Below are 26249 nucleotides of genomic sequence, written 5' to 3'. Positions count from 1 at the left end.
CCAGATTTGCCATCTTACATCTTAATCAACATGGGATTTGTTTTTCACATTTCATATCACTCATAGCTCCACAATTTCAATTCCTGAAAATATCTGGTTTAATTGAAACACCTTGTATAACTTGTGTCTGGCTGTGCTTAATTTACTTGCTAGCTGTACAGCATAGTAGGTATTTCTGTCCAAAAAGTTAAAAATCATTAATTAAGAAGAATTTTTAGGGACCATGATTTTATAAAAAGTGATTAGTAACTCATTGCTAGCTAAAAACTCGATTTTTATCACGGTGAATATTTGAAAATATCCTTCTAGAATGCTGGCAACAGACCTTTGGATCATTATAAATGAACTACAGTGCATTGACTCTGCTTTTGATTACAGTTATCTCATTCATAAAAATGTTATTTCTATTACTCTCTTGTTATTAAAGAAAATGAATAATCTTGTGATTTATGTGCTAGCTGGTAACTAAGGAGGTCTGGATCCTACTGTGTTATTTACAACAAACTGTCTAAATGACCTTGCTGGGCACACAAATGAGAAACTGTGGGGTCACAGGCAGGGTTGAGTCACCTCATCTGCAGCAACTCTAAGCGAAGGGTTCTGGGCTATAGGGACAGGCACCAGCAGGGCTGTGGGGTGCAGCGAGGGAGACCAGGAGGGCTCTGGGGTACAGGGACGTGCACCCAGAGGGCTCTGGGGCGCAGCGAGGGGCACCCGGAGTGCTCTGCAACAAAGCAAAAGGCAATGGTGGACTTTGGGGTACACTTGCATTTGGTCTTTAGCAACGCACGGTAATTTCAGCCAGCAATTTTCACTGCAAACAAGGCTACAAAGTCATCAAAGATTAAAACCTTATTAGGCAAAATGTACAGAATTATTTCTCTGAAAATCCCTTTTGTTTACCAGACCTTCTTAAAATTATTTCTATAAAAATATACTAGCATAATCTGAAGACTGTTTTAAGAGTGGGCAAAGGAAGACCAGTAGCAAAGATAAGAATTACTATGTTAGTTTGGAGATACATTAAGAAGACCTAGGCCAGCACGTATCATAAAACTGTTTTAGTCTATAGCTGCCATTTTCCTAAGTTAACAGCCACGTGTTTGCATTAGCACCAAATGCATGAAAAAAGTAGAGTCAATCTGTTTCAGTTTTTAAAACAACCTTCAAGACATTTAAGTTCACTTGCCTGTTTTCGCAGGAAATAGCTAAATTTTAATGTAGATTATTCCCAGCAAAAGTTACTGTTGTTAGATAAAGAAAGAAAAAGTATATGAACATGCACGTTTACTTTTTGGCTTATACAAATCAAGTACATAATACATTCAGAAGGGTTCCTCACTATGTTTTTTTTTTTTCCCTTACATTCTCTTTCCCAATCTATTATTTTTAACAAAGCTATATGATAAATGCTTTGCTGTTTTCTTAGCAATGGTTGTGAAAAATTACTAGATTTACATAAACTACAAAAGAAAAATTTTGTGTGTGTGGCCACAAAACCAGAAGTGTCACAAACCTGTCTGTAACCAGAGTTTTAACACTGTATCTATGTGGCAAAGTAGCATACACCCACTTTTGAGCAAGAAGAGCATATTTCTAATCAGTCAGGAGAAGGAAGGGAGGCCAAGAGGTTGTACGTATAAATCCAGAGTATTATCTAGTGCTGTTATTAGCTATTATATTCGCTGACAAAACAGAATAAAAACATGAAAATAATTTTTCACAGAGCACTGTGAAAATACAGACTCCCCTAAGTACCCTTTTTTTCCACAAACTTGAAATTTTCATAGTACTTCCACATCTCTTTGTAATACCTGACATTGAAAAAAAGAATACCTGTACAGCAATATGCAAAATAAATGCAAACACAAAAATCAAAAAACCCTCAGAACTTCAGAATTTCAAGCATTTTGAAAGTACTGAATTCCACTACCTAAGCACCAAAAAAAATCTTTTTTTACAGTCTTTTCAAACTCAGAGTTCTAAACTTTAGTCATCTTTGCCCATGGAAAATCAATACCTTACTTTTTTCAGTTATTGCAGTAGATAATTAATTTTTGCAGCAAATAAAACAAATGATGATGTTTCAGTATGAGAGATCTCAAGAACACTACCACAAGGATAACTCAAATTCCTAATAGCGAGTATAGTAACAACATAAAAAAACAAAGGTAAAGGGACAAAAAAAAGACTAAATATCCCCTGTTCAGCTGTTTCTGTCAGATTGCAACATCTTGCCTGTCACCCAAGCACCTCAACACTCGTAATACAACAGAAATTTCCTTCCTTATGGTTTCTCAAATATATTCTGAGCAGATCAATGCTGCGTAACACCTCAGAGACACCATGGCACTTCAGCTGCAGTTTAGCTCTGCAAGCGATGGTGAATAAAAGAGAAGGAATAAGAATAAGGAAAAACCAGGAACTTGATATCTTCTTTGGAAGACTGCAAGAGAACACAGGAAAAAAAGTACAGTGAAAGAAAGTCTGGGGCTTTCACACAAGAAAGAAATTATGGATGCATTGTACCAGAGTGCAAAAACAAAGAGTATTTACTTTTAAAACCTTTTGTTAAGCACTCATTATTTTATTTGTAATGCAGCTTATACCCAGAAATCCCATACCCCCCATTATTTAATAAGGAGGTCTGTTTCTAGACAGTGTAACAATCTGAATCAAGAAATGAAAATAACTGAATGCACGACTGACTTCCTGCAAGTTTCAAAAGAGATATTCTGTTCTGTGCTGTTAACCATGTATGAGGCCAATCTTTTTCAGATTTCAGGCAGGAGAAAATAAGTTATCAGACAGGACTGGATGTGAGGTTGCACAGAAGATTAGCATTTGTGGGCAATTCAGACCTGTAGGCAGACATTCCACAAGGTGTATATATAGCTTTCTAATCCAAGAAGGGTTTTTCAGGCTGAAAAATAGGGATATATGTTTTTTAATTTCAAATTCTAATTTAATTACGTGTAATATAAAACATTATGGACCAAATGTTTCCCTGCCTTGCAGCCCACATACTTGGCAGGGCATTCTGAAATTCTGCAAGGATCTAGTGGGAGAGGAAGAAATTCCTTACTTCCTCCACAAAACTATAGGACATAACAGAGCTGCTCCACAAACAGCTATGGGGGTGTTTTGGACACAGCAAATTCCATGGCCATTTCTCCCCCCGAGCACCGCTCTGCACGCTGAGACCCTGAGCTGTTCTCTTTGGCACATGGATAGGTTTTCATAAAGACTTTCCATTCCTGTGGCATGGGTTATAGGGGATGGATTTAATTTGCCCTCATATTTCATGCTACATTTATTTTAGCAGGAAGTTAAAATATGTATCAGCTAAATGTATGTTGGATAATAAACTTGCTTATATTACATTTTATTACTAGATAGGACACAGAAATTCTAAGTGCATAGAAGAATTTTTGCACCATCCTTCCAAAATGATTAACAACTACTCTGGGGGCATTTCTTTACCATCCTATTACAAACAATCAAAATATTCTTCCACATACGCCTTCTTTCCTTTTACCGAATTCAGGCAATTTTAAATAACAGCATTCTGCAAGGAAGCATATTCTATCAGGGTTCAACAAAATAACTGGCCTTTCATGTTATTAGAGGTACAGTCCACAAACCTGTGTGTTAAAAAAGAGAGCTGTTGCTTAGCATCACTTTAACATTTACACTTTAGGCATTAATCTGTAAAACAGGAGAATTGCATATGTGATTTATACACTCTCTGCAACAGCTACTAATACCCAGTAGATAGTTAGCTCCCTTTCACTCCCCCTTCCTCTTTCACTTCCTGCCCAAAACTAAATTTGAGAAAAGAAACTGCTATTTTGATCAAATCTAAACTGCGAGGCTCTTTTCAAAAAGAACTGCCTGTTGCTTTTCAAGAAACCCCAGTGCATGTTCAGGAATGTCTCAGGGAAGACATGCAGGCCAAATTCTACTCTGAAACATGCACATACCCACCTTGCCCATGACTGCTCTTGGAGTTGAACATGCACAGCTGAGGGTAGAATTTGGCCTGAACTATGAATTCAGCAATGGAAGCCAACATCAACTCAACACAGCCCACACAGATCTTTGGACAGCAAAAGAGGGAGGGAATACTATCCCCAGCTTTTAAGGGTTATTCCAGCTTCTTTAGCAAAGAACAGGGGAGAAAAAGAAGTGATGATGAGACTGCAGGGTCTCTTTTGGGCTTCTATCAAAAGCAAACACATGTGATCATTAGGTAGAAGCAAGTCACTCCTATAGATATAGATTCATTTCTTGCCAGAATAGCATTTCTGAGTTGATGTTAGGTGTGAGTGCAAATCATTACATGAAATTTAAATTTAGACACTTCCAACATATGGCAAAAGTAAAACCAGTGAAGCAGTGGTAGACACAGGGGTTTCCTCCTGCCCATATGCACACTGCAATACATGCCAACTGCCTAAAACGCTCCTGGGATAGTATCAGAATGACAAAAATTCATTGTTTTATGTAAAACTAAGATACGCAGAAGACTTTGGGGCTGTTACAAGTTCCTTATAATTCTCAATAGCAAATCCTTTAAATACAAAATCCAGTTCTGAAAAGCTACTATCTTTGGGGGAAGAGGGAGAAATCAAAGAGCAGTTCAAGTATCAGTCTCTTACACAGTGAAAAATTAAGGGCAGAATGGTCTTACTGCAGCTAACTGGCTGTTTAAAGGTGACAGGTTGAGCTCTTCTAGTTGTAATTTATATCTCAGCAACAGAACCAATGTTTTATTCCCAACCATTAAAAGGGGGTAACACATCTGCTAAAACTCTAGCACAATGGCTGGCTTTGCGCTGCAACAGGAAACGTAACCCAATAGTCTCAGAACTTCTACAAACCCTACCCATTTCTTAATGTAAAAGGATTTGAAAATTCAGTTCACTGAAACATCTGTTAAGCTCTTGCTACTTTAACACATGATATTCTTGCTGCGTTGTTACCTGCCAACAAAAATATTTGGTTCTATGTAAGGCTATCGCAAGCGTGTGATAATGGCACTCTGCTTCTAATTTTATATGCCATTGTACACTCACAAAATCATCTGGGAGTAACACTAAATAACATACTCAGTGAAAGCTCAAAACTTACAAAAAATGTATTTAATTTTAATCATGTATGTAAATAGTAACAAATCAGATGGGTTCTGAATGACTAGCTGTCGTGGTTTGGCCTCAGCCAGCAACAAAGACCCACGCAGCCGCTCGCTCGACTCCCACAGCCGTGGGAAAAATCAGCAGAAAAGGGCAAAACTCGTGGGTTGAAATAGTGTAAGTTAACAGAACAGACAAAGGGAAGAAGAAAGAAAAACAATAACACCGGTAAAGGAATATAAGAACGCGATTACAGTACCGCCGCGCAGCGCACCGACCGGACCCACACCGCCGCAACCCACCCCCGAGTGGCGACTGCCCCCCCCTCCCCGGCTACCGCCTCTTATAGCCGGGCAAGGGTCACCTGGGATGGAATACTTGCCTCCCCTGCCGGCTCCTTGGGGAAATTAACCCCATCTTTGCCGGAACCAGGACACTAGCATTAATTTAAAACAAAAGAAACAACTTGGTCAAACTGTTCTTGAGCCAACTTTCAAGAAGAGAGAGAAAAGGAGAAAAAGAGAGTGAAAGAGCACAAAACAGAGAAATAAAAAGAAAGAAAAAAAGTAAAAAAAAGCCCAAGGAAGTAAAGCCCTAAAGCCTTAGATCAAACCAGCTAAGCGTATGCACGGTCAACGCCGTTACTTTCAGAGCTTCTCTTCCAATCTGTTATTTACACTGGCCACTTGTTTCAATTTACATTTAATTATACTATAAGCTTCTCCAGTTTACTGAGTAACTATATAGTGGTAAGTAAAAGAGGGGCCCTTTGAACATTAGTAGAGCTACAGTTACTACAATAATAAAATGGTAGTTTATTTGCAGGTATTGCTTTCTACAAAAAATACTTCTCCATTTCTGTCTAGCAAATCCTTGCAGTAGATTTTAGATCTTGAAAAGAGGTGGATAGGAAAAAAGGAATAGTCTTTCAGTTTCCAGTTCTCTACCTAGTAAAAGTACTTCCTGTATACCTATAACCATCAGTGATTTACATATTGTGCTATGCTTCAATAGCTGACCAGACAACTCTCTGTGATTCAACAGAAGACTTCACTATAACCAGCACAAACACACCACAGTTTTTATGCTGTAGTCACTCATAAAACAGGTTTGGAAAATGTGAAGTTGCATTTTTCTTGCAGGAAGAGATGACCATTTACAGAAGCAACTAAAATTATGCCTCTAAAAGCCTCACACTTGAAAGACAGACAAACTCTACATAAATACGTTTGTTCTTTTAGGAAAACCAGATGCTAAGTGATCTGCCAAACTTTAAGCAGAAACTTAAAATAGCCTGACTTCATGAAGTGTCCTAATTACTGAAATTAAGTCCCCGTAGTCACAGCAAATAACAGCAAATAGGTAAATAAGAGCATGATATTAGAATACTGTTTCTCAGTGCTTCAGAGAATCAGCTAAACCTGAAGAGCTACCGCAGTGTTTCCCAAGCTAAGTTCTGTCATGCTGAATATCCCAAGTGCCACACGCAAGAGGCTGCATGACCTCTCCCAAAAATGATGATTTACAGTATGTAATAGCATGCATTTCTAAAGAAAATACTACATCCTCCTCAACCAAAATCACAGAATCAGAGAATGGTCAGGGTTGGAAGGGACCTCTGGAGCTCACCCAGTCCAACCCCCCGGCCAGAGCAGGGTCACCTACAGCAGTTGCACAGGACGGCGTCCAGGAGGGTTTGGAATGTCTCCAGAGTGTGAGACTCCACAACCTCTCTGGGCAGCCTGTGCCAGTGCTCTGCCACCCTCAAAGTAAAGAAGTTCCTCCTCGTGTTAAGATGGAACTTCCTACGTTCAAAATGGAGCTATTCAACATTCAAGAGGTGAACAACTACATTACAAAAATATATTTCTGATACACAATGTCTATTTCTTCACTGTTGAAAACAAAGCAAAGTAATTACTAAACTGTTATGATTTCTAGTAAGTAAACTTTAAATAGATTATTTTATAAGCATCACAGAAAATTATGACAACTAGGTCAAAGGCATGAAGATTAATTTCTCACTAGCAACTTGCAGCCAGGATAAAACATAAGAATTATATTAGGGAAACAAATGTATTTTTAAATTTTCTCTTGCATGAAGTTTTCAAAACCTCAAAGTTTCCAAAAGTACTCACACTCTGAGTGTTTTTCTGAGCTATCCACCACTCTCAGAACATCTCGTAAATCTCTTTGTTAAATACAAATTAAAGATGCAATTATTTTTTATTAACAGCTTTTACTACAATAATACGAAAAGGCCCCAGTTAGAATTAGGCATGTGCAGCTTCAGTCTGTGTGTGTGCACATATACATGTGGGTGCCCCATCCCTGGAGGTGTTCAAGGCCAGGTTGGATGGGGCTTTGAGCAACCTGGTCTTGTGGAAGGTGTCCCTGCCCAGGGCAGGGGGGTTGGAACTAGATGAACTTTAAGGTACCTTCCAACTCCAACTATTCTATGATTCTATTCTATGATATATATATGTGCATATATGTCTATGCATCTACAGAGACTTCAGGAGCCTCTACAATTCAAAATGTATCAAAGAGATGCAGACTGACTCCAGAAAGATTAGGATCTCTGCCTCAGAGATCAAAAGTGGTCCAGCCATATCTGCATGGCACCTTGCCTGAACTGATAAACCTTACCTCTCTCCACACAACCTCGACATGGATCTCTCAATTCCAGTTATGGACCCAGCTCAGTTGCAACTACTTTAAATGCTGCTGCGTCATGCTGCATTGTGCAATGCAGACATCCTTATAAAACACAGGAACCTACAGTTCACAACCTTGGGACTGCAGCTGTAAGCTTTAGGATACACGCCCAGCATTCAGACCAAAACACTCATCTAGAGTCTGGGGTCAGTTGCCACAGAAATACTGAGGAAGCCTCAAAAAAGTCTATTCCAGGTTGGTGACAGCACAATCCCTATAAAAGGAGAAGCAGCAGATAATTTTCTCCCTACAAAAAACTTACACTACTTATGTTGAGAATTTCAGTGCAGCTTGTTTGCATACCCAGGAAGGGGCACTTTTCTAGTTTTTCTGGCAATCAAAACATTCAAGGGTACGTAACAATTCATATCAGACTACAAGTTATAAAACTGATGCTTACCCTCAACCCATGCCCTCCATCATGGCATTCAAATAACCTCAGTGAAATCCATACAAACACGAAGGACTTAGTGAAGTGATTTGGGTTGGACTAGAGTGCATTGTTATTCAGTGCTGATATTTTTTGTACTATATTTTGTATTCTCTTTTATGTACCACCCACAAATAAATAGATACTAAAAAAAAAAATCTATCAACTGTTTTAAAGAATTCCAAATGAACTTCAGTGTTTTATTTTGTTCCTTAGAGGATGAGATTATCTGAGCAACAAACACAAAAGGTTCCTTTGTGAAAATATGTCAGATCAAATAAAACTAAAAATTCATAAAAGTTCCACAGACCGGATCCTTTTCATGGGACATTGATAACATTCACTTACCCATTCTCAGGAGAACTTCAAGAATTTGTTTTACAAACTATCCCTAACACAGCAGAGACATGGTTTCAAAGGCCCTGGTCAAAAAACACGCTGTTGAAAGATATTATTACTTGTCCCAAGGTGCCAGAATGCTCACTTACCAATCTCATGGACATAAATAGGTTTTGTATCTGTACAGGCTACAAACTGCCAGCAGAGGTTAGAGGTGTGAAGCCTCTCCTGACTGACATGTTGTCAGCGCACCACACTAGAGCGTCTGTATTTTTGCTCCACCAGTCTTACCGAAGACCCAGTATTGTTCAAGAAGCTGTTCATTTTTGGACATGTAAGCTGAGTTTTAAACACCGTAAGATGTGTTTTCTGCTTACATTAACCCAGAATAAATTAAGATTAATTTCATGATCTCAATGATCATTATATGTACAAGCAAAAGGATTTTTGCAGCTATCTATACAAGTTCCACCACTGATTTGCACAGCTACTACAGGTTATGTGGTAGATTAAGCTACTTAAGGATAGATCCCTCTGCCTCCACAATTCCTTCTCTGCTCTTTTTCAAATATAACCGATCAATTCGGTATGCATCACCAGCTCAGGGAGACAGTAAGTTACGTTACACTACAGCCGCTCTTGTGAGTTGTGAAGTCTTCTGTAAAAGGGGCCTGGTTTGGGCCCTTGGTTTGGGTTAACAAATTGCTATGGCTAGATGACGTCTGCAGGGGTATGAACCTTTTCACTTCCCCAATTCGTAGCAGCAAACATTCAAGGAAGACTCCGTCTCCTTGCTGCCCCTCTGGGAATACCCTTCTTTGTCAGTGAATACAGGATGAGAAACAGTCAATAAGGTTAAAGGAAGTCAGTTCTCAATAAAATCAGAGTCATCCTCTGCATAAAAAAGACTTATAAATAACCTGGATCAGAGGTTCAACAGATAAGAGTAACCCCTTCAAGCCCTGGAGATGCTCCAAATTCTTATATAATGAAGCCTCATGACGTTGGCTATGAAAGAACTGAGTAGCCTTTCATTATGCCATGGTCCCAGTCCAAAGTCCAATGGAGACACAGGGAAAACAGCCATTGCCTTCAGTGCTTTGTAAGAATCAAGAAAATTGTTGGGTTGTGGGGTTTGGTTTTTGTTTGTTTTTTTTAAAATATGAATGAAGGTGCTTTTACCACTGAAAGCACTTTCTCTCAGCCATTAATAATGTCTAGTATCTTTTCTAACTAGGGCATCTGTTTACATTAAAAATGCAGTCAAGTATATTCCATTTAAAAACCAAAGCTTTTTTTTTTATGTTTTTCGTATACTGAGCACAGAAATAACTCGAAACTATCCCACACCTAAGACGTACAACTACCTTAATCACAGAGAATATCATATATTCCAACAAGGATATCATGCACTCCATCTAACAAGGAACCTTTACTGAAGATTGACAAAGTTAATCTAAAATTGTTGAAGAATCCTATTCTAGAACTCTATCTTGGCACTATGTTTGTAATTAAAATCAGGGTCATAGTTATAAAAGGCAATAGGTCAAAGCAGATACGTACATCTGGATTTTTATAACTTTACTCCCCTGATTTGAAAAATGAAGATGTGTGAAATACTGTAAGTCATTCACTTACCATGGATTTGGTGAAAGGTCGAGCCAAGGTAAACAGCAGGGTATACACCCACCAGTTACGATGAATGGAGGAGTAAATCATATTTCCAGGATGGACTGAATTAGATGTCACCCCATGGGGAGAAAGGCGTCGGTTCAGCTCATTGGAGAACAGTATATTGCAAAGCTTGGAACGATTGTAGGCCAACATAGCCCAGTACTCCTTCTTAGATGGAGAAAGCAGGCTGAAATCGAGTTTTCCAGAGGAGTCTTTAATTTCTGTAAATCTAAAAAACAGTAAATATGCCTTAGATACCCCAGAGTTAATTTCACTCTCATCAAGAACAACATAAAATGTAGACAACAGAGTAGAACTTGGCCAGAAACAACATAAAACAGCAGCTTATTTAGCAGCTGAAAGCATCTACTGGAAATTGCCCGAGATCCAAGGAACAGTCCCATATAATATGGCAGTAAAATTACTGAATAATTAGCACAAGCAAATGATAAATAAAAACAAGTAAAAAAAGGCTTTAATGATTTAAAGGCATCGTATGTGACTTACGAATCACTTTATTTTAAATCCAAAAAAAGGCTTTGCCATAGATCCATGAAAGCCCAATCAACTCGGAGGAAATAATGTAGGATAAAATAACTCTGCATTAGAAGCAGAGAAAACCAGCATCCTTTCATTTCCCCTTCTTCCCTTCCCCTGATTATTTCATCCAGTGTTCATATACTGCACACTTTCATTTAAGTGTGCAAGTAACTGTGGATGAGTCTCACTGCCTCTTAGACTCTTTTTTAGATTAAAAATTGATGAATATAAAGGGGTTATAACATTGGTAACTTGCCATCAATAGTCTTATATGTTTAAAAGATAAATGTAAACAAAGCCAAAATGAGTTCTGGCACAGTATAATGTTTTTAAGTATACCCATGGCATGGCTGAACACAAATCAAAGTAACTAGTTGATGTTTTTTAATTGGGTCTGACAGAGTCATTAAACACCAGCTGTTTGTTTCTTTCCTTTTTTTTTCTTAATAACAAAGTAGTGAATGTTCTAAAGACATTTAAATGAAGCAAAAGAAGTTTCCATATAGCATTTTTGCCCCCAGTTCTTACAATTTGATTTAGCAATTTACTGGTGTATCTTAATATTAGAAAATAATACTACATTTAGTTACAGATGTATGTTTCATTCAGAAGAGCTACTAAAAATAAAAAGGATTTAGCAAGCTCTTTTTAATACTCAGAGTTTTCAGAATCAGCTGGGGAGAACAGGGATAAACATAATTATAGTACATACTAGAAAAATGTTTTAAAATATCTGTACTAATTTTGCATCTCATGCCCAGAAATGAAGAGATCAGCTGGAATTTCTACATTCATTCTGTGAGCAGAATTATAATACACTCAGAGAAAAGCAACTACAGTATTCGAACTCAAGAGGAACCCAGGATGTTCTGTATCTTGCAGAATTAGCCCTTCAATTTCAACAACAAAATTCCTCTTTCATAATTTTTGGTTAGATAGAATACAATTCTGAAATTAACAGGACTATTCTGGGAGGAATTTCCTATATTCATTCCTCAAGTAATCATTTATGACACCAAAAATAATCTATAAATAACATACTTTGCATATACTGTATAACGGAAACAGAGTGGCATATTTTGAGTCCAGTCCTGCAAGCGTGCTTATGTGAGTCAGTCTTACTTATGTTGGCAATCTCATTGAATTCAGTAGGATAAGGGCTGTACAATCAAATTAACAACACAGAAATAAAGACAGAAAGAAAGTCAACCTCCTTATTATTCTGATTTTAATATGATGTGCTTAAAGTACCCAAAAGCTTAATTTAAACAGAATTCATTTGTGCTGAATCCAGAGAAGTAACTAGAAACGAATGAAGAACCAGAGAGGCAAATAAATATTTTGCCTTGGAGCAGTCTAGTATAATATTTTCTGCAAACACGGGACTTTATTTTTCCCCTAACAGGGGGTCTTGACTCCAGCGAAAAGATCCAGCCAAGGTTTATGGAAGTAATTAGATACCAACACTTCTGTTTTACAACATAGTTTAAGGCTCAGAGTTCTCAAGTAGGTCAGAAAGTACTACTACCCAATAATACCTAATACATAAACTAACTCCTTACATCAACTTCTTGCCATTAAACAGACTGGGGGCAAAAAGCACAGTTATTTACAATGGTCAGTTTAAGTGTTAGAATTTGCCGTAATACATGAATTGGACCCCTTAGAAAAAGGGAAATTTACTAGTTGCGTTTATTATTTTATTCAAACAAAGACTGTTGTTACTTATTTCTTAATGGGCTTCTATAAACCTTGGCTGATCTTACTGAGTTAGCAATGAGCACTTTAAAAAACGTTTTTGAAAACGCAGATAAAAATGTCCAGAGATGTGAGCTCTGGTTACACATAGCACTTAATACAGTGGAAAACAAAGATGTCATTTGAAATACTATCGGAGATACAAACTTACAAAGGGGAACAAGCAGCTGACAATTCAACATAATCTCCCATTAAATAACAGCTCATTTATACATATCCGGTTGTGCCCTCCACATCTGGCAAGTGATTGGAGTTGGCAGATTTATTTCTAGAGCTATCTTGCCTGCCCCGCAGTAGCCTCCCTCACTCCTAACAGGACTCTGCTACTTGCTTTCACAAACCTGGTGTGATTTGCAAAGATAAGGATGTCCAGATTTTGTTACCACCTAATTACTAGACATTTCGTGTCTTTTAGCACTGGGGAGGATTATTACTGGCATTTTCTATTGCTTCCTTTCATTTCAGCCATCATAAATTTAAAATGGTAGAAGTAAATCTATCTGCAGTGTGTCATTTATACCATAAGCCCCTGTGTTTGGAAGTGATAAAGGTTTCAGCCTGACCCTTGGCTGGTCTCTCTCTACCAGGTCCCTGGGGTTACATTTTATGGAAACATGATTAAAAAAATAAGCTTCATTCTGGGTCACTAAAACATTTCAGAAATATGAAGGCGGGGGGGGGACTGGGGGGTGGGGGGTGTAAGCACTTACACATTCTTCCTTTTGGTTTGCTAGAGCTGTTACACATGACCAAAAGTGAAATAGAAATCAACAGTAATGTTTAAAGCCGGACATTATAGGTCTAATCCTGCAGTCCCTGAACTAAATCAGAAGGCAGTAAGTGGTTTCAGAATTGGGGCATGCATTTTGCACGAGGAACTTTATTTAAATCAAATCCATCTTTTCAGTTATTAACACAAACACCACAAGCATGTCTGAAATAAGGCAAACCTCATCAACGTCTTTTTTTGCCAACTGTACTTCTCCTGGCAGTAGAAGAGACGAGCATCTAACATTTTAATTAAAAAATGCACCAAAAGAGGCATGGCCGGATTTCTAATATGCATTAACTACACTACTTCCCATTTTACAATTATACAGCTAATGTCTGCATTGAATTCCCTAATTTCTCATTATAAAACAATTGGATTTCATCTAGCAGTTTTTAATTGCATTGTTTCTCCTGCTAAAATAACTGCACATTCTTCTTGCTAAGATGTTGAAGTTGTTGAATGACAAATCAATACAGGTCATGCCATTCAGATTTAATCAATTATTATTCCATCTCCTCACAAAATCAATGAGCGGTCTGAAAAGCGTCGAAAATCTGCATTCATACAAAGAATGATCAAAAAATACCTACATACTGTTATAAAACTAGAACACACTTTATCCAGCAACAGAGCCAAATCCAGTAACATCCACAGGCATTAGTGAGGCTTCTATTTTTAAAAAGATTATTCAAACGCAAACGCTTTAGGGCAAGGCCTCATTTCTCAAAAACTTTTGCAGTTCTGCCATCACTGTTTCACGCCCAAAGGATTAAAGGCTTCACCCAGACCAATGGTAACATTCACCAACCTGTGTGATTCGGAGGACACCATCACAACCCTAGCAGGAGCCGACTGGCGTAAAACATCTTCCAGAAGCTGGACAAGGTAGAAATGTCCCAAGTGGTTCACCTGGAAGGTGGACTCCAGGCCATCCTCCGTCAAGCGCCAGGGAGCACCAAACACGGCGGCATTGCAGATCAGTATGTGAAGAGGCCTGAACAGTCAGAAGGGTCGAATAAAACCGAATCAGGACAGAGAAATCTCAATTAAGTACATGTAATGACATTCCTGCACGAACTGGGCCAAGGTGTGCCCGGGGCGCAGGCGTGAAGGCCTCAGCAGCGGTGCGGCTGCAGCAGTTTCCGTGAGGAGTTTCCTCACGGGTTTCTGTGAGGAGCTGCCGGTTCCGGTGGGTTCTGGGCGGTTCCGCAGCGGCCCCGGCACAGGGCACAGCGCACAGCGCAGCCCCTCACAGCAGGCGGCACTGCTGGCAATCAGCAAAGGCAAAAGGGCCACACAGCAGAGAGGAGTGAGGGGAAAAAGTGGAAAGCAGCCAGGTGAGCAGCAGGGTGAGAGGAGGAGGAGGAGGAGGAGGGGGAGGCGGGATTTCCCTGACGCCCCAGGATGGGGCGGGTGTCCCCTGAAGGGCTTGTGGAGGGGACCCGCTGCTGTGGTGGGGGAACAGCGTGAGGAGAACGGAGCAGCAGAGAGGAGCTGTTGTGTTCTGACCACAACTCCCGGTCCTCCTGTGCCGCGTGGGGCCGGGGAGGTAGAGGAGGAGGGATGAAGGAGTGAAGATGAAGGGGGAAGGGGGGGGCGGGGGAGGGGGAGGGAAGCAGAAGGTGTTGTTTTAATTTTTGTTTCTCGCTGTCCAAATCTACTTTGATAAATTAGCCCACCACAACATGTCATCACAAGGTGCCTACCAGAGCAAGACCACACAGCTTTCCCACTTTCTTCAAAAATACCAAGTAGAATAGCAACATTTTGCATCTCAAGGGCCAACGGGACCATAGCAAACTCTGTATGTCCTGAATGTTCACCACGATAGTGGTCAGCGAATGGACAGCTGACATGCACGGGCAGGTCACCAGGAATACCTCAACACTATCAATGTTCTCCCAAACGCTCCTCAGGAAATAGTCTCCTTCTGCAGTATTTAGAAAATAAACTTTTCCTAAGGGAGGAGCAGCTCCTGTCAGTTTCTTATGTGGGGTAAACATCTATTCATGGCATCTGCACAGTTGGCAGGGGAAAAGCAATTAGAAATAAAGACACAATGCGACAAGGCATATGCCCACATGTTTTATGCTTCTGCAGCTTGTGAAGTGTACTGTTAAAAAAATACAAGTTGATAAAGACTGAGATGGAAAATACAAAAACATCCTCCACAAGCTGCAATCTTTGGTGCAAAAACTGCACACAATACATATGAGATCCTTGAGACAGAATCCTTCCTCACTGAACTCAGCTAACCCAGTTTACATAGAGATGCCATTATAAAGGAACATGAAATGAAGCATTCCTAATTTGCTTTGCAAAGGGTAAGATTCTACCAAACTAAGCTAGAAAAGAACATAGATTGTCACATACCTCTCTCATTCAAAAATCAGATCTAGAAAACTTCAAATTCCTTGACGTCTCCACTGTAATCTCAGGATGCTACACACCTCGCAGCCTTCCCAACCTCCACAGCAAGACCAAGGACAAACACCTTTGCTGTTCTTTCTTGCCTTTTTTTCAAATCCTTGTGAAATACAGTAAAGACTCTGGCTCAATGGCTCAACCTCAAATGGCTCTACATTTGCTAGATTGTTTCATCTCTAAGGAAACCGTGGTACTGATAGTATAGTCGTCTTGTCCTCGAGTCAGAGTCTGATGCAGCAGATCTCAGCAAGCGTACCTGAGCTGAAAGCCTCAGACTTCAGAGTCTGGATCTGGCATCCCTGGCCCTGATATAATTAAGTAGGAAAGGTCACACAAAATAATGATGGCCAGACAAATCCCTTTCATTCCTGCACTAACTGCGCACTAATACCTGTGATGTTCGAACACCACAATATTAAGATCTGTCACATTTGTTTGTTTAGCCCGCTCCAGCCTATTATGTCTTTACTGCAACTGGCCAAATCCCATGATACAAAATCAGCCACCCAACATAAACTCTAATTCGGAAGATAATAAATGAAGCACAAGTAGGAAAAATAGCTGCTTGCCCTCTGTTCTTTCCAAGTACTTCCTCACAGCCCTACACACAAAAGATGACAGGAGACCCAGAGTCAGATCATTTTCCTACCTGGTTGAAGGACACATAGACTGCACCTCTGAGCATCTGCAAAAGGAATTCTGGAAAAGAATGTGAAACACGAAGCCCCAGGCTGTCAAACAACCCTAAGTAATTAGAGTCCTTCAGGCATGTTTGAAAACCCCAGATTTTGATAGCCCAGTCTTCAATAAAACATTTCTGGGGGAATCAAATGCACCTTAGCAAAATACTCAAAGACCTGCATAAGCATCGACATAAACAGTAGGGTGTATTTCCTTATTAAAATAAATTTCAACTTCAAGCCCGCTGGGAAGTTCCCAATGTAGTCTGCTTTAATAAGACGTTAACAATTTAATATCTGTACCTGTGCCAACTTGGTAAATTCTAACAAAAACCTTCAGAAGCAGGAGGAAACATCTGTGTACTTTGGGAAGCTCGTTTTCTCAAGTGCTGAATTTCTGATTTGCCTTTTGGTCAGTGACACTTAGATGCATAACATCTTCACAAACATACTACACGCACAAAAGAAACCAAAGATAAAGGGAGATTGTCCTTTTAAAGGCAAGGTTCTCTCTTTCTGTTCAAACCAACTTGCAAAAAAGGCAGTTCTTTTTTCATCTTTGGAGCCTTACTCAACACAGCGCAAGCAGGCTATTTACTAAGATAAGCAGGATCATATTTTTTAAAAGGTACCCGACCTTTTGAGGTGTATTTTATCAAAATGTTTTAAACCTGAGTTTGCTTTGCCTGTTCAAGATGCATCTGCCAAGAGGAAAACAAAGCCTCATGAAGTTTGAGAGTGCATGTGTGGAAACTTTGGATGATTCATCATCTCTTCCGAAAGTTTCTGAAAAGCTTTAGCAAGAATTAATTTACAGATTTGTAAATTTGCGGGGAAAAAAGGAACAAGTTTCTTCAACATAGATGCAATTTTTAGTATAAGAGCCTCCCGTATGAGAACTGAAGCACGTGAGTACAGCAGTAATACAAAAAATACCATCACCATTCCCTACAAAAGCAAATATGGCACTTTTTAAAAGACAGTAATTCTATTTGATAATTGTCATTTGTACTGTGAAGTAACAGAGAGTACTCACATATGAATCAAAACCATATTCCACCTATCTGAATTGTAGCATCCTTCATTAATACTAATTGCACAATAACTACCAGAGGCAAAATATGCACTCTGTACCTAATTCTGTCAGCTCAGTTAATTAAAAAGGTGATTCTAGAATTATAAAACTATAAAATGTAGCCACTTTTAAATTGTCAGGGAATTTAGTTGGCTTCTATAAAAGAAACAAAATTATGCTTCAGTCCTTTTCATAAGATTTGTATTTTTCAAACAACAATTTGTTCTAATTTTTTTAAGTAAAAGTAATTTAAATTAAAGAGACTCCAAAGCTGAAAGTATTTACAATATTCTATTAGAAAAATCGGTGAAGAAATAGAAAAATAAATAGACATTTTAAACTAATATACTGAAAAGGTGATGTCAGACTCCCTTTTAGAATTTCCTTTATTTTTAATTAGCATTAGTGGTTTTAAATGGGTTAAAACTGATTTCTTTAGAAAAAGAAACTTAAAGGGTTGCATCAATAAATCCTGCTGTTGTGCTTCATTTCAGCTCAGACAGAACCACCTCTCGGACTTGGGTCCATGTCCATTAAGCTATTGGTGTCTCTCGTCAGACTGCTAACAGAGGTCCAATTACTGAAAATTGTCATCTAAGTTTTTGTGACCCGGACATTTACCCACCAGGAAATCAATGAGATTATCTATGTAACAACCACCGTATAGTTAGGATTTTCAGCCACATAAGACAGATTCTAATCTCAATGGTGCAGAGCTCTGTATCACTGAACGTATCATTATGCAGCAACAAAATTTTTAAGATACATGACAATTCACACCACACATCTGGCGCTACAGCTTTGCTTTATGACAGGAATATTTTTAAGTGATAGCAGAACTATGACCTTGATTTCACAAGTTCATTAAAAACATTGCTGCAATCTACATTAGGCTTCCTCCTGAGCCCAAGGAAAAAAAAAATCCCCACTCGGTTTAAAATAGTTTGTAATTCTACATCAAAGGCACAGCTAAGGCCAACAAAAAATGTCAGCAGCAAAGGAAAGTTTTCTTTAGTGTTTACTCCTGGTATCGACATTACCAAGCTGCTCCCTCTAACCATGATGCCTAATTTGACATTTCTGGAAACACTGTATAGTTAAAACCTTTCAGAGTGTTTTGAAAATTTACCCCTATGTCTCCTTAAAATGTCTTCAGTCAGTGACTTACTTCACACCAAGTGAGCTAACGTGGTCTACCATTACTATTTAAGTATGCAGTGGGACTTGAACATGAGCTGCTCCATCATCTCAGGTAGTCACTGTTTCTTATCCTTCACAGCATGACTGAGACGCAAGAATACACTGCTATACCTACAAGCTATACAGCAATTCTAGAAGACTCTCACCGTGCTGGTAAGTGTAGCTACGCAATTCAGTGAAAGTTAAAAAGCATGTAGAAAGAACAAGGATGTTCTTAACTGTGAATATCTCAGCGGAAAACCACCTAATATCTTGTGCATTTCACAAGTCCGTGATGACTAACCCTTGCGCTGGGCAAGTCATTCAGATCTTATGTGCTGTGCTCAATTCACCATTAGAAGCAACAAAGCAATCCAGCTGCTCTGCACTATTTGAAAATACAGCAAGTGAATACATTAGAGAGATACAGAAATTGAGTTGTTGCTATAAATCAGTTCGTTATGAAATTTAATAATCAATTTGTTAGCACCTGATGTAAAACTATGATCTGTCAGCAGCCTCCCAAGCTGGCTGTGTGCAGCCGTAGGTATTTCCAAGGGAATTAATTACTGATGATTTGCAAAGGTAAGAATAATATTTTTCAACAAATGTAGCCTGTGCACTAGGAGGTTAAACAAACACCACCAAAATGTCAACAGAGTTCTTGGCTTTGGTGTTCTCCCATTTCAAACGTAATGAAATAGTTAACCAGAAATTATGCAAAGGGAATACTTTCAAATCTTCCCATGAAGCAGAATGTCACACCATCTGGGGCACTTCTCAAGCGATTTGAAAAGTTCACACTGTTTGGAATTACACAGAAATTCAACAGAAAAGGCCTCGCCATATCCCCAAAGTCCCATAAGCAACTGTAGACCTATGTCACGGCCAGTAGAGAAGGCAGAGTTGTGACTTCTCTTCCATAAAGAAGCAAAGTCACAGCCCACCAAACTTTTCCATCCCATAACTTTGAACACCCAAGTTGCTTTCTCTCAAAAGTTAGAAAATGTACTTCCTTCTGTGAGGGAAAGTCTCTATTCACAAAGGAAATAACCAACACGCAGGATAGGCTTATGGCTCTCCAGAAAAGGAGTGAGTTAAACAGCCATCTCCAGAAATCCCTCTGGGGTTTACAAGCAGCACTGATGGGAAACTGAGCAAGGAGAAAACCACTAAGAGTCAGCAGCAGGACATCTCAGAACCATGTATAAGCTAACAGCAACCCAAAAATATTTACTTATTTGATGAAAGCAAACAAACAATCAAAAAAGCACTGCGTAACTCAATGAATTTTGGAAACGAATGCTTAATGTCTAACGTCCCTTTTTCTAAAAATATTGGCTGAGAAGTCAGCAAAAATACCCTCTATTGCCACCTGTCAGCTGACAGAATTGTGGATCCTTGTCAGACAGGCTTCAGTTTAAGGCAAACCACTAACACAGGACTTAGAGCCCTGATGGATGACCTCCTGCTAGAATCAAGGAAAATTCTCTCAAATTCATCCTACTGGATTTCTTTGCAGGATTTGACACTGTTGATCAGCAAATACTTCTGCCCCACTTCCAAGAGATTAATGGGAGTGGACTGAAACTGTTCTGCTTCTTCCTTCATACCAAATACATGGGAATTATAATGAGCAGCTGCCCTTATGTCTTCATAATATATCATCTGCATACTGCCATATAGGTCAACCATCTCTCAATCATTATTCATTACCTCTATAAAAGCTTGAGTATACAATTTCGTAAAAGTTTGGAGAAGGAACAGCGGTCTCAACAGACTCAGAACTAAACAGAAAACATCCATTAGTCCTGGTTTTCCCTTTATTAGCTTTTCTTGTACACACAGGGGGAAAAAAACCCAACCAAAAAAACCCACATCATCTTACACCTCCAGAAATTAATAAGTTATCTTCCTTTGAAGAAAAATTCTGTCATTTTAGCTCTAGGGGGACAGAAGAGTTTGAGAGGCCTACTTTTCCTCTTAATAGGGGGCAGAATCCATTTCAACTATTGTGAAAATTTTAAAGTTGAACTTCTGAAGAGAAATTCAGACCCAATCTTAAATAAAAGAAACATTTAAACATTTAACATTTTTGAACATTTAACATTAACACTTTAAACATTTGTAATGTTGCCCTCTAACTGACCTTAGTAAAACCTGCACTGCCCAAAGCACCTTCCCTCAAAAATGATCCAAGCTGGGATTTCTCCTTCCACTTTTGTATGAGTTTCACAAAGACAACACACAAAATAAGAAAAGCAGGGATGAGGTTTAATTTGTCGACATGATCTGTCTCCCACACTTGGCTAACTTATACACTGCAAGTGTATAAATCTGAGAAATCGGGAACTTTTTAATCTACATTTTCTTATATGGTATCACTACATCAGTAAGTCACTTTTGATAACAAATTATTGCTTAAAAATGAAGGTCAAGATCAGTATTCATACTTGGCTTTTTAATTTATAACTACAAGGCAAGAGGGAGAAGGAGGAATAATTACATTTTACAAGTGTGTGGTGTGTTTTTGCCTTCCATTAGGTTCATACCAGGGACTCTCCCACCTTTTGGGGGCCCGTTACGCACAGCTCTGAATTCCCTTTTGCATAGCTATAATCTGACCCTAAATTTCCCCCGACTGACAGCGCACAGTGTCCTCAGGGCATTGATAGTGACAACAGGTGTCAGTGCTGCTCTTCCCTCACCTCAATGCCTCCTCAGGACCACATTTCAAACCAAAATCCTTTCAAGAAACCAAGTTTTCCTTTGCCAAAGTGTTGCGTCTTTGCTAGTTCTGTATCCCTGGAGACTTAAACTACCTCCATACGTATGGATTTTGAGAGTCCTGGGGCCAGGTTGAGGTAGAAGAGGGATAGGATAGGGCTTTGCAACTTAATTTCTCTGTCCATTCAACCTCTCGACATTTCCATTCTGCCTCCTCTTCCTTTTCTCAAGGCCTGGCACAGTAAGAGGAGCACATTGTTCCACTCCTTGCCATGCCTTGCAAAGATATTTCGTTTTGTTTTAAATCTCCCTGATGCTTAGGAGGCAGCAGCAATGAAAACATCCAGAATCTGGTAATTTTCATTCAGCGGCTCACCTAAGGACATTCGCTACCTCAAAGTGGACACATACATCTTTTTCAAAATCCCAATAGCAAATCATTCTTTACACGTATACGCAAGCAGTTACAAACAAGCATAAGCCAGCTGTAAAGGAACATTCATTTTTGCAATAATGATAGAATGATTTGTTGTTTCTGCACGTACTTCTAAATACATGAATTTCATTTGTACACAGTAAGTACTTGTTAGAAAAAAGACAGCTACAACTCAGAAGGAAGGTCAATTACTATTTTTACTACATATTCGTGATATTTCCCATTGAAAACAGCTAACTCCTTGGAAAATGTTTTCGGGACCACGGTTAATCATTCAAACAATAAAACACTTCATGCATTTTGAACATTTCACTTTCCAATGACAACTCCTTCCTCTGTTTTGCCTAGAGATATATAGAGCTGTAACGGAGTTCAGAAAGCCCCTAGCAGCTGCGTGCTGCCATTCAGACCTGAAAGATTCCATGTTGTGATAAAAATTAATGTACTTTGACATCCTCTGGGAGTTTTGGTGCCTTGGGAACAGCTAATGAAGAAATACAACCTTTTCAGAGTATAACGCCAATTTTTGGATTCTAAGATGAAGATGCATGTGGTATATGCGTGGCCTGTCTAACGTCAGCAGTAAGGCTTCCACGCCCAACTGCCAGAAGACTCTGCCTTCATGTGTTTTAATTATCTCCCAGAGAAAGCCTTTAACTAAATAGACTAAATACATTTTAATGTATTTGTAATTAAATAGCTACTCTTGTCTTCTATTTCAGAATATTTAGAAGACAACATCAATTAACACACAGATCTTCTTAAAATCCATAAAGCTGTAATGCTGTAAAATCCTTGTTTTATTTGCAACAGACTACATTTTCATCAGGCATATTAAGTCATACATATTTTACTTCCTTAGATACTCAAAACAGCCTTCACAGCTGGTGCAACTGGTGGAATTTTTTTAGGAAGACAGGGCCGCAAGGCTTTATGAGCCATCTTAGACTCAGCTTAGATTTAGGCATAGACACATGGCTCAAAATGGGAACCAGAACAACCAGTGTGCTGAGCAGAAAGCCACTGGAGGGTTATCAAGGTTTCTTTGTAAGCCTACAGCGAAAAGAGTACAAAGTGTCCAAAGACAAGTGGCACGTTCGCAAATTTTAGACAGCTCAGTTATAGCCATAAAACCTAACAAACACCTAACATAATCTGTCTGTTAGTAATATGTAAAAACACTTAATATTTTTGCAGATCCAACTACACATAAAGTTATGGTGAACTGTCAATCCGATCTTTATTTTAATATGGACTTTTACTTTGAAAAAAAAAATAATGTTCTGAGGCAGGAGATATTTCCACAGTACATCAGAAGAAATGAAAGGTGATCCGGTGAAAACGTCATGATCTCTGCCTCCAGTAAAAGGGGGCAGGGGTTAAGCTTGAGAGAGTTTTAATTTAAAAAATACTGGAAACAGTTTTTGGATCCACATGATTTGACACATGCTACCACAATGGGGTAATTGTGTATGAGAGCTTAAAAACAGAAGAAAGAAGAAAAAGAAGAAAAAAAAAAAGAAAAAAGAAAAAATATTTATGCAGAAAGCCAATCCCTAGGCTTTAATAAGGCACAGTACCACCACAAAGAGAAAAAAAAGAGTTTCACCCTAATATTATTATGTATGTTTCAAATGCAGACAGCCTTTGATCTTATTTAAATTTAAGATACGTGCTGTCTGCAACAGTAACTTCTGAACTATGCATGTTTCAATACTTAATTCAATGTGGATATTTTTTGATATCTCAAAATGTACAATGTTGTCCATAAGTCTGTGCCTCAGTGGCACTGTCACAACTGTATTCTAAGCTGAGAAGACAAATATAATAGCTCAACTGTTAGTAGTTTCAATTCACAAGAAGTATTTCTATAAATGGCTATAAATGGTTAACAGGTTTGTACAGTGTTAGAAAACACGTTCACATGTTGAAAGACAATACGCAGTGGCAACGATCACCTCTGACAGAGATACAGCTACTACAGACCCATTAAGCATATTGGCATAATGGCATCACTAATAATTCATTTAAATGATATATTCATTTTTTTCTGGATCTTTTAAGTCATGTATGCAACCACCTGCTAAACAGATCCCATTTTTACAAATGTATTTATATGTATGAATAGAATTTATCATATGATGTCTATGATTTAATTGTGGTTAAACTGGAATTAAAAATCAACTTGACACACCTGCAATATGTCAGTTATAATACATGAAAATGCAGAAAAACAGTATTCTGGAGTGAATTTTCAGCAGGCTCTGAAATCTTAATTGCACCCACAAGGTTTCTGAGCGCTTCTGCTTGCAGCATGAAAAATGAACATACTCACGGAGTTTGAGGCCTCGGTTAAGGAGGCCAGCTGAAAATCCGGCCCTCTCCATTTTGGGTCTGGTTAGGGAAATGAGAACAGACTAAAGTTCCAAATGGAGAATCATAATTCATAACCGCTGTCTTTTCCATACTTCTATACACAGCATAAGTGAATAAACTGTTAGCATATGCCAATTCTAACCACAAAAATATTCCTATTTTAAAGTATAGGAAAGTAGCTGCGTTGAAAATCTACATGTGGAAGTCCTGCATAATTGTGAATTGCTGCTACCAATCCAGAAGATTCTAAGTAGTAGCTGTTGGCAAACGCTATTTTATATCTTTGAAGTAATTCAAGATTTTTCAGGATAATGTCTTCTTTTTTTTTCCCTCAAACATTGAGAACATTAAACTGATGTCTTACTGTTTGGCTGAAGAGAACTTTAATTCAAACCAAGCGGCGCTATGCACCACTCAAAACTAAAGATGCACATGAAATTTCATCTGTAACTTTACTGCTCACTTCTGCCCGCTAACTGTTTCCATCATGGAAGTGTTCTTATGCTGAAGATCAGGCAAATGCCATGACACCTTGACAGTAAATATTGACAACAGGTAGCTATTTGGAGATTTTAACACTCAAACATTAGCGCTATCCCCCAATTAAAGTATGCAGGTTTTAGTCAAATACGTGATGAAGTAACTGGGAAATAGATACCGAAGTATCACATCCACAAACCGACACTCCTACACAAATACCAAATCCTGCAGACCCTGAACTATCAAACACTGACGCTGACTAAATTTAAATGCTACGTTGCATATAGTCACAGGAGGGCAGTCATTTTGTCTATAAAGTGGATTAATACCAACCATAATTCCTCACATTGTGCCCACTTAATGAAGAGGAGATTCAATTCAGTGTTCTTCAGTTCCAAAAGCCTAATATGAAAGATTGGTTGGTCTGCCTCTTCCAACTGCACAAAAATCAGCTAATGCCAAATCCATCTTAGCCCAGAAACAGATCATTTATTTGATTTTCCATAACAGAGACATTCAATCAACTGTCCGAGCTGGAAACTAGCAGAGGCGAAAAACTAGATACAGACACAAGCAGCAAATTGAACCAATCTCGCCATTTAGGTGCACCGAGACCTCTTTTCCTACTCTCATCCTAACCCTAGCACTGTCTTCATGTGGAAGGAAGATGGAGGTCATTCACTCCTGGTGGAAGTATCCACTGGGGAATGTTTCTCCAGACGTCAAGCTAAAAGATAGCCAGAAATCACGGGGCAGGGGGGAAACAAAAACAAAAAAAAACCACAAAACCAAAACAACCCACAACCCCACAGAAAAAACAGCACTGCATTTCAAACTACAAGAGAGCCTAAAATTAGTCGTCATTACTGTAACATAATGAACTAGCTCTCTCTAAAGAATTTGTTTCTGTAAATCCTTCAGCCCTATCTTTGACCAAGTTAGACTTCCATTGTATGGATCAGTCCCATTGTGCTCAGGTTGTGCTACAATGAAGTAAGAGGAAGATCAAACATTAAACAGCAATATTGTTTTATTCTGTCTTCTCTCAGTGACGAATTTGGGATATCCAACTAAGCTATCACACTTAGCTTACTCTGCCCACAGAATATCTGCGAGAGCAAGAAAAATTGGAGAGCATTGTTCTGCTTGTAAGAAAGTTTATATTCTGCTGCAATCACAGAACTACAGGATCTAAAACAATCTGCAAAACCCTTCTCCCCCAAAGCTTTACTTGAAACCTCATGGATAAAACGAAAGAGAAACAGCTGTATCAACTCAAGAGTATAGATAATGCAAACAAAAAATTTATTTTTTTCTGTAAGGATGAAGGATTTTCTAGAATATATTTATAGGAATATGGCATAATTTACCAATGTTTATAGACTCTGAGCCCAAATTTTATCTGTGGACAAGGCTGCAACACCCAACAAATCCAAACAGGAATAAAAAATTCCTATCAAATCTCAGAAGCACGATAAGTTGAAGATGAATCATCTGATTTTT

At 38.7% G+C, this 26249-nt stretch overlaps 1 protein-coding gene across 1 annotated transcript in view; it reads right to left on the bottom strand.

Moving 5' to 3' along the window:
* The window catches only part of WWOX (WW domain containing oxidoreductase), a gene marked incomplete at its 3' end in the record, with an annotated part of 253755 nt that overhangs the window by 107323 nt on the left and 120183 nt on the right, over positions 1-26249 (bottom strand). Inside the window, exons 7-8 of the mRNA XM_082489623.1 lie at positions 14175-14360; positions 10261-10525 (exon numbers count right to left, since the gene is read on the bottom strand). Of these exons, the coding sequence (XP_082345749.1) occupies positions 10261-10525; positions 14175-14360 (451 nt within the window). The remainder of the gene's footprint in view (positions 1-10260; positions 10526-14174; positions 14361-26249) is intronic.

This window comes from Vanellus vanellus, assembly GCF_965231255.1.
Source record: "Vanellus vanellus genome assembly, chromosome: 12".
Taxonomy (NCBI): Eukaryota; Metazoa; Chordata; class Aves; order Charadriiformes; family Charadriidae; genus Vanellus; species Vanellus vanellus.
The sequence above is the reverse complement of the archived record's forward strand: the minus strand, read 5'-3'. Positions and strand labels throughout refer to the sequence as shown.